At 40.7% G+C, this 15,365-nt stretch overlaps 1 protein-coding gene and 1 long non-coding RNA gene across 2 annotated transcripts in view; one reads left to right on the top strand and one right to left on the bottom strand.

The window, feature by feature from the left end:
• The window catches only part of CUBN (cubilin), a 256,759-nt gene that overhangs the window by 125,541 nt on the left and 115,853 nt on the right, over positions 1-15,365 (top strand). The window contains exons 32-34 of the mRNA XM_008692037.2: positions 10,467-10,626; positions 12,605-12,718; positions 14,363-14,473. Coding sequence (XP_008690259.2) covers positions 10,467-10,626; positions 12,605-12,718; positions 14,363-14,473 — 385 coding nt within the window. The remainder of the gene's footprint in view (positions 1-10,466; positions 10,627-12,604; positions 12,719-14,362; positions 14,474-15,365) is intronic.
• LOC103664201 lies at positions 3,482-5,559 on the bottom strand. The gene is made up of 3 exons (XR_568944.1): positions 5,381-5,559; positions 4,802-4,934; positions 3,482-4,222 (listed from the first exon to the last, which is right to left on the bottom strand). It is a non-coding gene; the product is annotated as an uncharacterized LOC103664201 (long non-coding RNA).

Genomic DNA, 15,365 nt, shown 5'->3' on the forward strand with positions numbered 1-15,365 from the left:
GTGACAAAGTCCTGAGGTGAGATGCGCGGCTGTGAATTTAACCTGGTGTTTAATCTCAGAGGCGTGGAGCTGGCAAACATCACCGACAGAGGAACCCCACACTTCCTCCCCCACCCCCACCCCCAAGAAAAGCTGCTATAATGAGTAATATTTTCATTTCCTTCCTCACATACACTTATGACTTTAACAGCTTGGATATTTTCCTAAGGGATCCCCCTCCCTATCACTTAATATTTCCTCTATCTTGGAGCCGTTCCTGTTCCAAAATGGGAATCCCACTAACAGCTACACCACCACGTGTAGCGCGTGAAGATGTCTTAGAGACTCTCATCCGCCAAATTGACTTTTTCCCCCCAATGTGAACGATCTCTCCGTACCCCAAATATCTTATCCTTCCCCCTGATCATCTTTAAGGCAATCCAAAGCAGTAGACATGTGTTACGAGGAGTTAAAAATGAAATAAAAGATAAAGACTGGGTTGAAAATCAAATTTAAGCCAGGCCCACGTGAGAGAAGAGGCCATGCTAGACCAGACAGGTTGTGGTTTTTTAGACCAGAAAAGGACAGGAAGTGGATTTATATCTGAATCAAAGAAGAAAACCAAGTTTAGGAATCAGGGATATAAATTTTAGGCTTATTTATTGAGCCTGGACACTGTGCCCTTCGTTACATAGTCTGCTGAATTAGCCATGCTGGGAATCCCATGCATGTTCAGTGGGATGGAGTGCATGACAGGTGCTAACTGCTCTGAATTCCATGGGGGCCTCAAAGAAGACTTTCTCAAATGCCACTGAGGGTGCTCCATTGCAGGCCTACATAAATGAGACCTCTCCATTCTATTTTCTGAGCTCCCATGGTTATCTTTCTCGGAGATCACAGACATACCGCTTAGCTTCAGAGAATCACGATCTCTCAATATTCCATCCTCAATGAATAAAATTGGATTTTATCTTTTCGGTTGGTTTCGTGATAATTGCTCAGATGTCCCACGGCCAGGATTCATATACCAGCGCTTCACTGTCTAGTGTGTGACTTTGAACAAGTTCACTTTTCTGAGTCTCAATTTTACCAATTGTAAAATGGAATTGGAAGAAGAATTGAATTTTTGAAATGTAAAGCATTTAGCACAGTGTCTGGTACAGATAAATGATAATTGCTGCTTCTCATTTTTCTATTACTACTACTACTGCTTCTATTCTAAAGGTCTTATCTTTTAAAAAACTGAACCGTAGGTACACAGAACTGCATCCGTACTCCAAAGTTCATTGCTAACTGTCCTCGTTAGTTATGAAGAGACTCATTTTATCTTACGTGAATGCTCTTTAAAATCTTAAAGTGTCTACTGTAGTTTTTTTCACACATTCTCCACTCCATCATCTCAGTGAATTGTATCACCTCGTGAGTGTGTTATTTTAATACCTTCCAGAAGATTTCACAAATGAGTCCAGAAGGAAAAAAGTAGTAGAGCAGAAAATGCAAGCAAGAGCACAGTCATACACACATATCTATTCATATATATTCACGATTTGTTGGCGTGGAAAGCTCAACTCTGAAGCTCGGGCCAAGCACTGCCTTACTTTGGGGATTATAAAACATGCTGTGTGTTTTGCTTTTGAATTAAAATCGTTTCCTCTTACTCCAGCTTGTAATAGGTTTTAACCCACACATTTAGTTGGTTTATTTCCTCCCTGAGTGAGATGCCACTTCGTAAAGCCAGAAAATAAGAGAGGCAGTAGAAATGTTTTCCTACTTCCTATTCTCCAACATGATCTGAGGGAATAGATTCCAGTTTCTGGAAAGGAAAATGCAAACATTACTGAGGAAGTGATGTTCATTTTCCCCCCTCAGTCATATGCTTCGGGCCGTGAGTACTGATGATTTCAGAGAGGCGATCACGAGTCACTCAGTCGGCCAGAGTGCCAATCAGATCAGCGGGCAGGGGGCTTCGGGCTCGGTGCTGTGTGCTGCATTCAGTTTGGACACTTGTTCTTTCATTCTAAGCAAAGCATCAGTGGTTGCTTGTCTTTATCTGGTGCAATATTTTATGGGATGGGGAACCTCGGCTTTCTTGTATCACATTTTACATTTTATAAAGAGTGCAATGCAGTGGTGATTGTTCGGAACCCGCGTTAGAGGAGACACAAGTGTAGGCAGGGAAAACTTCAGGCTGCCATGGTGACCAGGGTGAGAGGTGATGAGGTCCCACACCCAAAAGAGGCCCCGTGGGGAGAGTGGTGGGAGGGACCCAGGAGAGACCTTGGAAAGAGAATTGACAGAACATAAAGATCCATTGGATTTGGGGGATATGGGAGAGGTCTGAGGCAAGAAATGAGGGTGAAGGAGGAATTCGGGGAGGGAAGATGACTTCAGTCTGAGACATTGACATTCAAGGTTCATGGGGCCATCCATGCAGTGATGTCTGGAATGCCATGGGATAGATAAGCCTAGAGCCTGGAAGGCGGTCTGTGGTACAGTTGGAGATATTAGCCAACTGACAAATGTCTTGGAGATCTTAAAACAGAACCCATATCTGTTTAACTACATTCCTGTCAGGCAGCAAAAGGCCAGATTAAGTGGCATTAGTACCCATCTGGCTTAGATACTACGGTACTGTCAGAGGAATAACATATTTTCTTGTCTTTGTATGGAATCATTTATTTACGTGTGTGACTGGCACACACTTAAATATTTTAAATATATATGGTATTTAAAGGTTTTACATGCTCCTCATATTAAATTTCTGAAATACAGAAAAGAAGAAAAAAAATTTAATGCCATTCATAATATTGCAATTTAAGGGCAAACTGTTAAACATTTTGGCTTATTTCCTACACAAACATACCTATCCAAACACACATGCACACTTACACACATGTAAACATCGATAATTAAGGTAATACCACACCTGATTTTGTAAGCTACTTTTTTCACTTACCATTATTTAATATGTTTCTCCTTAAAAATAGTTTCTTTGGGTAGATGATCAATTATATGGATATACTTGACCTCATTTAACCACTAGCTTATTGACCACTTTGGTTACTACTTTTTTTATTATAATAAAGCTATGAAGAGCATATTTATATGTGAATCTTACTCTACATATCCTATTATTTCCTTGATATAAATGATCTTTTTTTAACTGAACACTCTGTTATGAAATATTTCGAGTATATAGAATAGACTGTATAATGCATGTATATAATGAACAAAATTATTTTACTGTCCAGGCTTGCCAAGTTGTAATATTTTGCCGTATCTGCTTCAAGTTCTTTTTTTCCCCAAAGAAATGAATTACTCAAGAGACAGTGAAGTTTCATGGGTAGCCCACCCACTGATACTATTCCCTATTCTTATCTTGGAGGAAACCATGTATGAGAATTTGGGTTTATTATTCCCATGGCTATTTTTATGCTTTTTCGTTTTTTTATTCTTTTTCATATACAGTATACAATATTATTTTGCATGTTTTAAAGGTTTATGTAAATAATACCACACAATACAATATCCTTCCATTTGCTCTCTGCAAAAAAGATCCATTTTTAACATTTGTCTATGTTGTAATGCATCCAGACCTAATGCATTCTTTTGGCCACCATACGATATTCCATTTCATGAGTATACCACAAATCACATACCCATTCTACCATTAATGTACATTCACATTGCTTCCAGTATTTGGCTGTTGCAACACTTCCACCAATGGATATTCTTACACAAATTTCTGAATGCAATAATGCAAGAGTTTCCCTAGGGGAGACACGTTGAAGTTAAAGTACTAACTTTTACATTTACCCTAGGTTGCCAAATTCCACTCAAAATGTATGTATGAGAATTCCTGTAATGAATTGGAGAAACTCACTTTTGCGTTCCTACTATATAATTTCCGCTAAACTTTCAGCACATTGTCTTATTTGATCTTTATAATGATGAGGCAGTTAAGAATTCTCTACTTCCATTTTTAAGATGATGAAATGATAACCAGAAGCTTCTAAAGTGCCTTGGCAAGAAAACAAATACCAGAGGTCGACCCAGGTCTCATGTCCAGGTGTCCAGACTCTAAGAACAGAATGCTTCCAGGTGTTCTGACCATGAGGTTTCTGTGCTTCCCACGTGTTCTGAATCTAAGATTAGTGTGCCGCCCACTGGGCCTTACTTGTTCCGATGGAAAATGTCAGATGGGTCAGAATCTGTGCATAGCTTGTCAACAAAGGTCATGCGACTGAAAGAACATGAACAGTGTGGTTAGAGCTAACCATGGGTATCAACACCCATTAAAAATTTTTTAAATTTTTTATTAAAGGGGGCAGCGGGGCAGAGGGAGAAGGAGAGAGAGTCCCAAGCAGACTGTGCACTGTGCACTGTGCACTGAGCACAGAGCCCCATGCAGGGCTTAACCCCATGACCCTGAGGTCATGACCTGGGGAAGTTGGGGAGGAACATAGATTTAAAATCACTGCCTTTCCTAAACTAGGCTGGGTACTTTGTTATCGCTGACTCAACTGGTACGTGAATGGATCCTATAAATTCTTGAACAATTTGTGATAGCCTTGCTTTCCAAAGAACTGAGGAGGAAACAAAGAAAGAAAATGGTGGGATTCCCCCTACGGGTAACTGGATTCCCTGAGTGTTTCTCATGTGCCAGGCAGCACATATTACTTCAGTGACGTCTCCCTCCATCCCTGGGAGAACCAATTATTAAACGGGAAGTGAAGGTGTCACTCTGTCTTCATTTCTCCCCTTTGCACACACAGCTCAGCCCACTCAGTTAGTGTCTGCCCATCATCACGCCCTGACTAACCCTCCAGTGACCTCCAAGTCACTAAGTTCATGAGTAGTTTTTGCTCCTTTTGGTAGTTTTCAGTGGTTGATCACTCCAGGTGTGGAAAAGGAGACTCAGAGGTCTAGAAGCCCATTATTCTCCATAATATTTTCTGTGTAGAGAAGGGAGGAGAGAAGGGAGGAGGTCACCCCAATGGCCATCTCTTGCCACTGTTCACATTTCAAGCCCTCTCTCTTGTTTCTTGTGGCCCTTCCCTCTATTTCTCTCTCCCTTGTTAAGAGAATGTTGGAATTTACAATTTTTTTTCTTTCTTTATCCAAAATACCACAAACTTGAGGTTCTTTTGTGTGGTAGACTTCGACTAAATATTTCGAGACTGACAGGTGATTACTGCAAAGGGCAGCATAGCAACGAAGTTCTGATGTGATATTAGACATCCTTATCCTGAAGACTCCATTGTTCATTCCTTCCTCACTCCTTCATTTTACACCTCCTGCATTAGTTATCTATTGCTGCATAACAAATTTCCCCAAAACCTAAGCCTTAAAACAACAGTGTTGCTACTTTCTGTGAGTTAGGAATGCGGGTGCTGCTTACCTGGCTCTTTCCGAGCTCACGCACGTGGTTGTCGGCAGGATTCAGTGGATTTGGTGGATGGCAGACAATGGGCTGGAGGCCTCGCTCAGCTCCTCGCCAGGCGGGCCTCTCTTCTGGGTGTCTCACAGCACAGCAGCTTGCCTCAGAGAGGGCCAGCAAGAGAGAGAGCTGACGAGATGGAAGAGTCGATCTTTCGTAACCTAATCATGGAAGTGACATCCCATCTCTTTGGCCCTTATGTGTTTATTAGAAGCAAGTCATTAGGTCCAGCTCACATTCGGGGAAAGGGAGGTGATTGATTACACAAGGGCATGAATCACTGGGAGCAAGATCAGAAGTTGCCCCCACCTCCCACCCCCGCAGTCCCCATTGGGTAATATCCAGGGGTTCTGTGCCCCTCCCGGGCTCCAACCTCATCCATATTGCTGGACAAACTCCCACCCTTGGACCTTTCTTTGTTTTTGCTTCCATAGCTTCCTACTTTTATTCATTTCTTAAACAGCAGTTTAGCTTCCTCTTTGTCTCACTTTCATAATAGAGACTAATATCTCTCAAGTACTTACTCTGTGCCAGGAAGCAGTGTAATTACTTTGTACCTTTGCACTCATTTAATTCTGATGAACAGTATGAGTTATCTACTCCTGTCAGTCACACATATTTCCATCATCAGTAAGTATCTGGGAAGGCAAAAGTTCCCTTTATTTTCTCAAATTACCAGTGCTTAGGACTCTGACCCCAGGCCTCTATACATGGCATCATAAAGGGATGCTAGTCTCGTATCTGAACGGCTCCCCAGCCCAATGTCACTTTATGCTGGAGTTGGCACATGTTACCTTTGAAAAAGGGTTGATATTACCTAAATCTCCTTAAGATATTAAAGCATCAACAATTAAAATTCATAAATGTTTGGCTCAGTTCTAAATTCTGGGTAGAGCATAGAGTATGGAGGGTTCCCAATAGCACCATAATGTCATGTGTCCTGAATACTGTGGGCTTGGGGGACAGGTCTGATGTCCTCTGCCCACGTTGCTGTTCTGGCAAAAGGCTGGCAGTGAGAAGGGCGCTGGGGAGCTGTGCGTGTGGTGTGGCCCATGCCCTGTAATCAGATACTCCTCCCCTGCCATTTGGGCCCAGAATGTAAAAAGCCTGCCCAGAAAGCAGCCCCAATTGACCTCTTTCCCACTGTGAATAGCCTCTTTTACCCACGGTCATGCCTGCTATGTGTTTATACATTCCAACCCATGAGAGAAATGAGAGTTATTTCTTAACTCTGGGCTTTCCCTCATTCCTAGTCCTCTGTTCTTAGAGGCCATATACTCTTATATATGAAATTCATTTACTCATCCATACATCAAACATTTACTTTCTGTTATGTGTCCGGTTCTACGCTTTTAACAAGTCTCCTATTTTCATGTGATAAATATGTTTAAGGTATTTTTTTTAAAAAAGATTTATTTATTTTAGAGAGAGGGAATGGGGAGGGGGCAGCAGGAGAGAATATTCAAGCAGACTTCCCACTGAGCACAGAGCCCAACACATTTCTTATAATGACCCTGTGATCAAGACCTGAGCCAAAACCAAGGGTTGGTCACTTAACTGACTGTGCCAGGTGCCCCAAGTTTAGGTATTTTGAATGTGTGTGTTGGTGTCTAGAAATTTGACAAAACTCGATACTTTATAAAGAGACTGATTAACTTCTTGTAGGAATTACCACTTAACTAGATATGCCTTTGTTTTTAGAGCCCCTGTAGTTGGAAATTTCAGGGATGGTGGCCACTTTCTCTTTTGTGGATTCAACTTCAAAATTTTGCCAGTGTCATCTACAAAACAGTTAATAGAATGTACAGTTTTGGGGGGTTTTGTTTTTGTATATTTCTCTGACTCACCACTGGAGCAACAGATCAGAAAACCAGTTCTTAGACCTAGAAACCTTTTGGTGGTAGACGCAAATAAGAATTATATAAATCTATAAATTATGCAACTACGTTGTATGTGTAGCCAATAGTAATATAATTTACTAGTTCTGCCTTAGGCACTAAATGGAAGTAAAAGAAAATATATATTGATAATTTTTATGACTTTAGAATTTTAAATAAATGGGAGCAAGGTTTCTCATATTTTCTCCCTTGCAGTTTTTTTCTTATAATTTTTTTAATTAAAATTTAAATGTATTTGGTATTACAAGTGTTAGGAACAGTCTCAAAAGAATTGCTATTCCAAATTGTTCAAAAAAATCAAATGTTTCTTCGAAAATCTGAGGTCTTGTACTTTCGTAAAGTGACAAGTATATATAACTTAATAACTATCACGAGCATTTTAAAGAGAAGTGACGCAATATAACATAGAATTTGGGGAGAGAAGAAATAAGTTCCTGACTCTACTCCTTACTATCTGTATGATCTTGGATGAGTTACTAGCTTATATTGGATGAGGCAACACATTTAATAGCTAGCACACTCGTTAAGTCTCGCTTTCTTCATTAAAAAAAAAAAATCACGTGGTGTTGAGGACTAGGTTAGGATGTTTGTAATGGTGCTTATAAAATTACGACATGCTAATCAAAGGTGGGGTGTCACTGGTATATAATTTTGATTCAGGGACATTTGGAAACCTTCTGCCTCAGATCCGTTTCCTGCAAAACAATGCCCCAGGCATATGAAAGGCAACCAAAGCCCTTTGATTCCAGGGTTGGGTTGGGGGGGCGGAGCTAGGAAACGCAGAGACCCCCTGGAAGATGTACCCGTTGGAAGAATCCCCAGGGCAATGTCTCATTCATATGACTCTGTGAACCTTCTAGCCTTTCTACCTGACTGTTTTGCCAGCCATTTATAAAAGGAAGGAACAATACCTGCTTACTCACTAGGTCTCTGAATTTGGGGAGGAATAAAGGGGACTAGAAGAGTCTTGCTTTTTGTAAGTAAATGGACTTGTAAAAATCCTCAGAGTGTGTGTTGTTTCTGTTGGTGGTGTTTTTTTGGTGGGGAAGTCTATAAACCTCACAGAACCCCAGTGTTCCACTAGAGTATAAGACATGCTGTGGTAAACAAGCAAATCACCACGAGAGAAGCAAATAGATTTATGCAGGTAGTCCTGATCAAGAGTGAATTGGTATATTCTTCAGACTCCTAAGGCATTCTAGAAGGTATTTAAAGCAAGACAGTATTAATATAACATTACTGCAATCTTAGGATGTTATATCTATATAACCTTAGGAAAGTATAAAGCCAAGAATAGAAATAATAAAGTCTTGGATTAAACCAAGTGGTAACATTTGAGAGTAAGTCGAAGTATAAATGTAGTAAGAGGTTTTGTAATGATGACTTATGTGTTGTTTTGAGTACTATTGATGGTGTTCAACGTGTTCAAAAGAAGCAGTCATACCAGATTGGAAACTATAATTTGACTTGGTTATGAAAATGTAATTGAGTTTTAAATAAAATTTTTTTAAGTAGGCTCAATGCCCAGCTACCAGTGTGGGGCTTGAACGCACAACACTGAAGTCAAGACCTGAGCTGAGATCAAGAGTCAGACACTTAACCGACTGAGCCACCAGGTGCCCCAGAGTTTTGAATCAATTTTTTAATTAGAATAAAAATCAGTTTTAAAGTTTTATTTATTGGTTATATAGATTTAAAGTTTGAGCATTAAATAAAACAAAACAAGAGAGAAGTGATGTTTCAGAACCACATTTCTTTAAAATTCATTATTGTGAAAGCTTTGGCCCCTTGGTAGATAGTTAAACATCTTATTGATGTTTGATTCATGTGCTTATATGAACTATACTGAGCATTGCCTCCCAATCATACTTATGTGCTAAAGAGAACACTGATTATAATCATCTCTAGATATTTGAAAGTAATTTGTGTGAAACGTCCTTGTATCAAATCCCTGAACTTTCTATTTTTTCCCACGACTTTCTTATGAAATATAAATGACAATTTATCTTGAATGAAACAGCCATATTCTAACCTCATAATTTAATCCCACTCTGGTGGTTAGCAGTTGATGCATCTATCTTGCTTAATTGATACCTTGTGTTAGACAATATGAGAGTTTCAGTTCTGGACTTTAGGATCTAGCTGTCTGGTTCAACGTGACCTGCTCCCTCTTAAGAATTGTGTTAAGTCGGCCACACAATTTGCTCTTTATGTGGCAGTTGTCTTCTTCTTAAAAATGGAAGGCATTTGGGGAGGAGAAAATGGGATCGTGTATATGAAGGGCTAAACCGGTTTCTGGCAGATGTAAGCACTTAATGAATGGTTGACATTATTATTATCATCCAAAGAAAAGGAACTCACTCCCCGCATTTACACATAAGAGTGTCAAAAACTTCACAGCAGACACACTGAGTTCTGAGGAAATCAGCAAGCTTCAATTTCACAAACGAGTACAGTGATTTGGGTACATGTAATGTCAACTCTATTCCATTAGTACCTATGGAGGGTCAGCTAAGTCCCAACATAGCACTGGGCAGACATAGAGCCTAATACTTTTTTTTATTAGATAATTTTCTAAGTTAGGCTCACATCACTATATCATTTGAAAGAATTCTGCCATTCCTCTTCCTTCTTGACCACTACCCTATGAAAAGCCAAAAGTTCCAGCAAATGTTGGGTTTCTGAAAACAAATGGTTACTCCTCCTTATTTCTCAACTATTTGTTTCTATATTCATTCTTGCATCAAACATTTCATGTTGTGGGGATGGCCCTTGATGTGAGGCATCGGGGTCAGGGGAGGAAGGAGGGCTGTGAAAGTGATAGCATTTATAAAAATATCCGGGGATGGGGTGCCTGGGTGGCTTGAAGATTCTCTCCCTCTGCCCCCCGACCCCCCGCTCATGTGTGTGTGTGTATGTGTGTGTGTATATACACTCACTCTGTCTCTCTCAAAAAATAAATAAAATCATAAACGAATGAATGAACGAATCAATCAATCAATTCAGGGATGTAATGGTGACATAACGATCCAGTGAATGTGTTGTTTTCCACTAGCTCACCAATGTGTAGATAGCCCATGGACTATGGGCTTCATAGATGTAAATCTGAAGTTCTGAATTACTATTTTCCCTGTTGTCTTTCTTTGTAGGCATATGATGGTTTAAGCGCCACAACTACCCGCCTTTCCCGTGTGTGTGGAAGACAGCAGCTGGCTAACCCCATCACCTCTTCAGGAAACAGCCTCTTTTTGCGATTTCAGTCTGGCCCTTCCAGACAGAGCAGGGGCTTCCGAGCTCACTTCAGGCAAGGCAAGTGCCTAGTGTATCTGTGTGTCTCCTTGAGGCACCAGCCATCTGTTCTGAAGGTCCTTGTTGGTACTACAGTGAAATGAGGCCAGGCCTCAGAAATTGGTTCAGCTTTCTACTTGACAGGTGACAATTTAAATAGAACAAAGGAACTATCATTTGCAATTATTCCAGCTGTTCATCCTTTAAATTTACTCTTGTCTAACAGATGATGCTAACTTCCTTTGGATCTGTGTATCTCTCAAGCAAGCTTTTAGAAGAATACTTCAAAGTATTGTTAATACTAGAGTCACTGTAAAAAAGTGTCCAAATTCATTCATTCATAGATAAACTATCTAGCATTTATCCAAGATTTTATGCTGGGAGGAGATACTCCATCATCAATGACAAGACTTGCTTGTAATATAGAGTCAGATTCTAGCCCTCAGGAAGCCTTCATTTCTGAATCCTGCCATTGTCTGCCTGAGGAATCAGTGTTGTTTTCCATTGTTTTCTTTTTTTTTTTTTTTTAAGATTTTATTTATTTGACAGAGATAGAGAGAGCCAGCGAGAGAGGGAACACAAGCAGGGGGAGTGGGAGAGGAAGAAGCAGGCTCCTAGCGGAGGAGCCTGATGTGGGGCTCGATCCCATAACGCTGGGATCACGCCCTGAGCCAAAGGCAGACACTTAACCGCTGTGCCACCCAGGCACCCCCATTGTTTTCATTCTTAAATCACTACTTTCTCAGTTCATCCTACTCTACCTTTTCACCCATCGCCTTTCATCTGGCTATTCTTAGAGACTGACCCTTTATCCCGCTGTCAGAGATGGAACCCAGAGCGGAAGGAGTTGTTGATCGGCTTCAGTGTGCCTCTGAGTTTTACTCAGCTGGTCCTTGTTATTTCAAAGAAGTGTGGGCCATTTAGTCACTTAGTCTGTTTGGGGTTTGCTTGTATCCTGTAGTAAAGACCCCTGTCTAGAATTGGTTTCTGGATCGAAGTGTCCCAAAGATGCATTGTAGACTTTGGAACAAGACAGAATGCATAAATTAGTCACTCTCCAAAGAAAAGAATAGTTTCTGAACACATTTCATTTTTCATTTAATTAGTTACTTATGGGTTGCTTCATAGTAAACAATGTCCCCAGTGGGTCTCCACTGGATTATTATAAAGCCTTCTCCGACTCATCCACCCTTTCCCCATCTTCCTCCAGAGTCAGCTCACAAAAACCCCACTGTGGTCATGCCCTTGAGCCCTCCATTGATCTGTCCTGGCTCTGCACTGCCTAGGGAATGGAGCCCCAGTTCCTTCAGATGTTACCTAAGGGCCTGGAACCTGCCCCAGTCTTTTTTCCAGCATCACTTCCAACAGCCTCAAAGAGTGCCACACTTCAGCCAAGTCTGTGTAGTTGCAGGCCTGACCCTCCTCTGTGTCTTAGCTCAGGCTGCTCGCTCTCTGGACTACTCTGCCCCAGCCCCAGTTTCTCCTTCAGCTACTATCCCATCCATGAGACGCTCCTTATTCTCTCCAGCCGGCCACAGACTCTCCTTTCTGCGCTGCCACAAAGCTTTGTGGTTCTCTGATAATACATAGCCATCCTTATGCAGTCTCGTTCAATTGACTATTTTCCTAAAAAAAAAAAAAAAAAAAAAAAAAAGAAGTTGCTCATAAGGAGGTTATCCCTATACCTAAAATTTAGGAGTGGGCAGAATAAGTGAATCAATGATACAGTTTCGTGTGAATGATTCAGGCAATTCATAGCCATTTAATCTGTTGTTCTCTGCCACTCCCCACTTCCTGCAATTGAAGAATATTGTTATAAACGTGCAGTGCATTTCGACTTTCTCATGGTTTATGTGCAGCTTCCTTGGTGGAGTACTTCCTTGGCATGCATTTCAAAAATAGGAGAAAATCATTTACGTTTTTACTCATCAAATCATTGTTTTGTACAGTCTGTAGAAATCAAAAGTACATGACGTGTGTGTGTTTGTGCATTTCGCAGCCTGTGGAAGCTACATCCTCACCAACTCATTTGATACTATATCCTCCCCATTGTTCCCCGCCAAGTATCCAAACAATCAGAACTGCAGCTGGATAATTCAAGCTCAACCTCCCTGTAAGTAACAAAAATAAAAAAGAAAAGGAATCCGGGATGGATGGTGTCTGTGGGAAAGTCCGCCTATGACTAATGCTCTTATCTCCTTGGTGGTAACAATTGATGGCCTTCCTCTTCTTTTTATGGAAGTCCCCATTCCCGATGTGCACGAGAACAAGCATTTCCTAATCTGATAGAAACGTAATTTTTACTGTTTATTCTTCATTTAAAAAAACCTGATGGTTCAAGGCCTAACAAAGGGGAAAAAAGGCCCCTATAACCTTGCTGTATTGACAGGCATGCGAAATTGGGGGTAAACAAAAATAATTGATAAATAGTTTTTGACACTTGTGACTTGAGTGTACTAGACATTCAGGACAGTTGCTAAATGACCAAATGAATAATAAGAACCACAGACTGAAAAAATTAATAACTCGTAGTTTGGGAATGCAATGCCATGAGTGTATTGATCTTTGGTCAGAGCGGAAGTTAATTGTAAAACCTGGTCTCTGGTGCAATGCGCGTATCACAAAAAGTTCTAGCACAGGCCTGGAAGAAACATTTCATAAGTGTTTACATTATTTTCTTTTAAAAATTATAGAATCTTATTTTTTGACCTGGTAACAACGTGGTTGTAGGTGTTACTGTCCACACTTTAGAGACAGAGAAAATGAGGCCTGGCAAAGAGGGTGACCCTGGGGCCATATGAATCCTCTTTCAGAGGAGTCTTGCGTTTCCTTGAGTTTTTCAGGAAAAAGTTATGATTTCAGTCATCATGTAGGAAAGGCGTTAAGTTCTTTACTCTGCTCTATAATTACAACGACCTTTGTGACAATAAGCAAATCGCTTAAGCTAATGAGGCCCCATTAGCTAATCTAAAAAAATGAAGAATTTGACTGAAATATTCCCTACCACTTCTCCTAGGGATGTTGAAAGTTAACAAAAGAATGTCTTTATTGACATGCATATGATCTGGGGGTTGGTGAAGTAATCCTTAGCCAAAGAAAGTTGCCAGCCAGCCAGAAACTAAGCCTTCGATAAAGAAGCCCCCTGCCTTGAGCTGAGCAGTTTTGCATGTAAGGATAATTTCTAATGAGTCGTAAAGCATTTAGATGAAAGATCTCACTGGTTCAAAGACATTAATAGGAAAAGATCCTATTCTGAAGATTAGGGACCCTGGAAGAACAGCAAAAGAAAAATGCTCCCAGGCACTTGCAAGGAATTCAAAGCTTTCTTTATAAATGACTCCAAACCTCTAGGCCCTGGCTCTGGCCCTCAAGTGAAATGAAGAGAGCCAGGCTCTGCATGCCTGGGAGCTAAGAGTGTCTCATTTACAAGTCAGCAAACTAATCTATGGAGAAAAATGCTTCCGAGAAGAACCCAGCAATGGCTGGTATAAGAGGTGTAAAGACCATATATTCCAACAAGACACTCCCCATGGTCTCCATGGAAGGAACATACCCAAGGGCCCTCTTATTTACCACTATCAGCATTTCAAACCATACAGGCATTTTCAAAAAACATTGATTCTGTCACTCTTCAGAGGAACCAAAGGCGATGCCTCCCTGCTGGAGAACCCGCACAGTAAATGATCAGAGGTAGAATCTCTCTCCCTGGATGTTTTGTTTGCCAGTACTTTACTAGTCTCCTCTCCTTTTCCTACAGTCAACCACATTACCCTCTCCTTTGACCACTTTGGACTCGAAAGCAGCACCACGTGCACACGAGACTTTATAGAAGTCTTGGATGGCGATCATGATGATGCACCCCTCCGAGGTACGTGGCGCTCGCTCCTTTGCATCTGCGGCCCTGACTGGGTTGTATTTATTGATTGACATGTGCATATGGTGTCATTCAAGGTTAGAACGTTTTCAGTAGAGACCAAGGGCAGCATAAGACAAGTACAAATAAGTAGAGGGTAGGAAAGCAGGATGTAATGTGGGGCTCAAGAAACACAGCTTGTTCATCTTCAAGAACGTGGACGGTTTATGTATTTGTCTTTTAATTTAAAAGTTGCAATTGCTTCAGAAAGCAGTGAAATGCTGTCCATTCTAGCATTCAATAGCATTCTGTGAGAAATTTCTTGTTACTATATGACCAGTTGTTATTTTCAGATCGAGGGTTTCTTCTGGTTTTGTCTTCAGTGGAAGCAATAGAGGAATGAATGAATGCATGAATGAATGAATGGATGGATGAAATAATAAATAAATTAACAAAGCAAAAAACAAAGCCACACACACACACACACACACACACACACACACACACACACACTGGAATTCTGATTGTAAAGCATCCCAGTAAAATGAAAGATTGCTGCTATCTACTTGCTGAAATATCTTCAAGTAAAATGATCTCAGCTTTTTGAAACTTTATCATGAGTGACTCATATTTGAACTTTGTCGTGCAAGTTTCTTATCCTGCACAAGCTGCATCCAAGGAGGGACTTTGCTTTGCTCGTTGCTTTATTCCTAGTGCCCAACACAGTGCCTGAGACGATAGTGGGCACTTGAGTACTTTCTGCTCTATGCACTCCTGGTTGTATGGCTGGGCATATTTATCTGTGAGCTCTTGACCAACAATGAGGGTATATTATTTAACAAACACTTACTTAGCACTTAACTTGTGCTGGGTACTCTTCTAAGAACTTTATAAGTAGTAACCCTCT

Source organism: Ursus maritimus, unplaced genomic scaffold (assembly GCF_017311325.1).
Source record: "Ursus maritimus isolate PB19 unplaced genomic scaffold, ASM1731132v1 scaffold_31, whole genome shotgun sequence".
Classification (NCBI taxonomy): domain Eukaryota; kingdom Metazoa; phylum Chordata; class Mammalia; order Carnivora; family Ursidae; genus Ursus; species Ursus maritimus.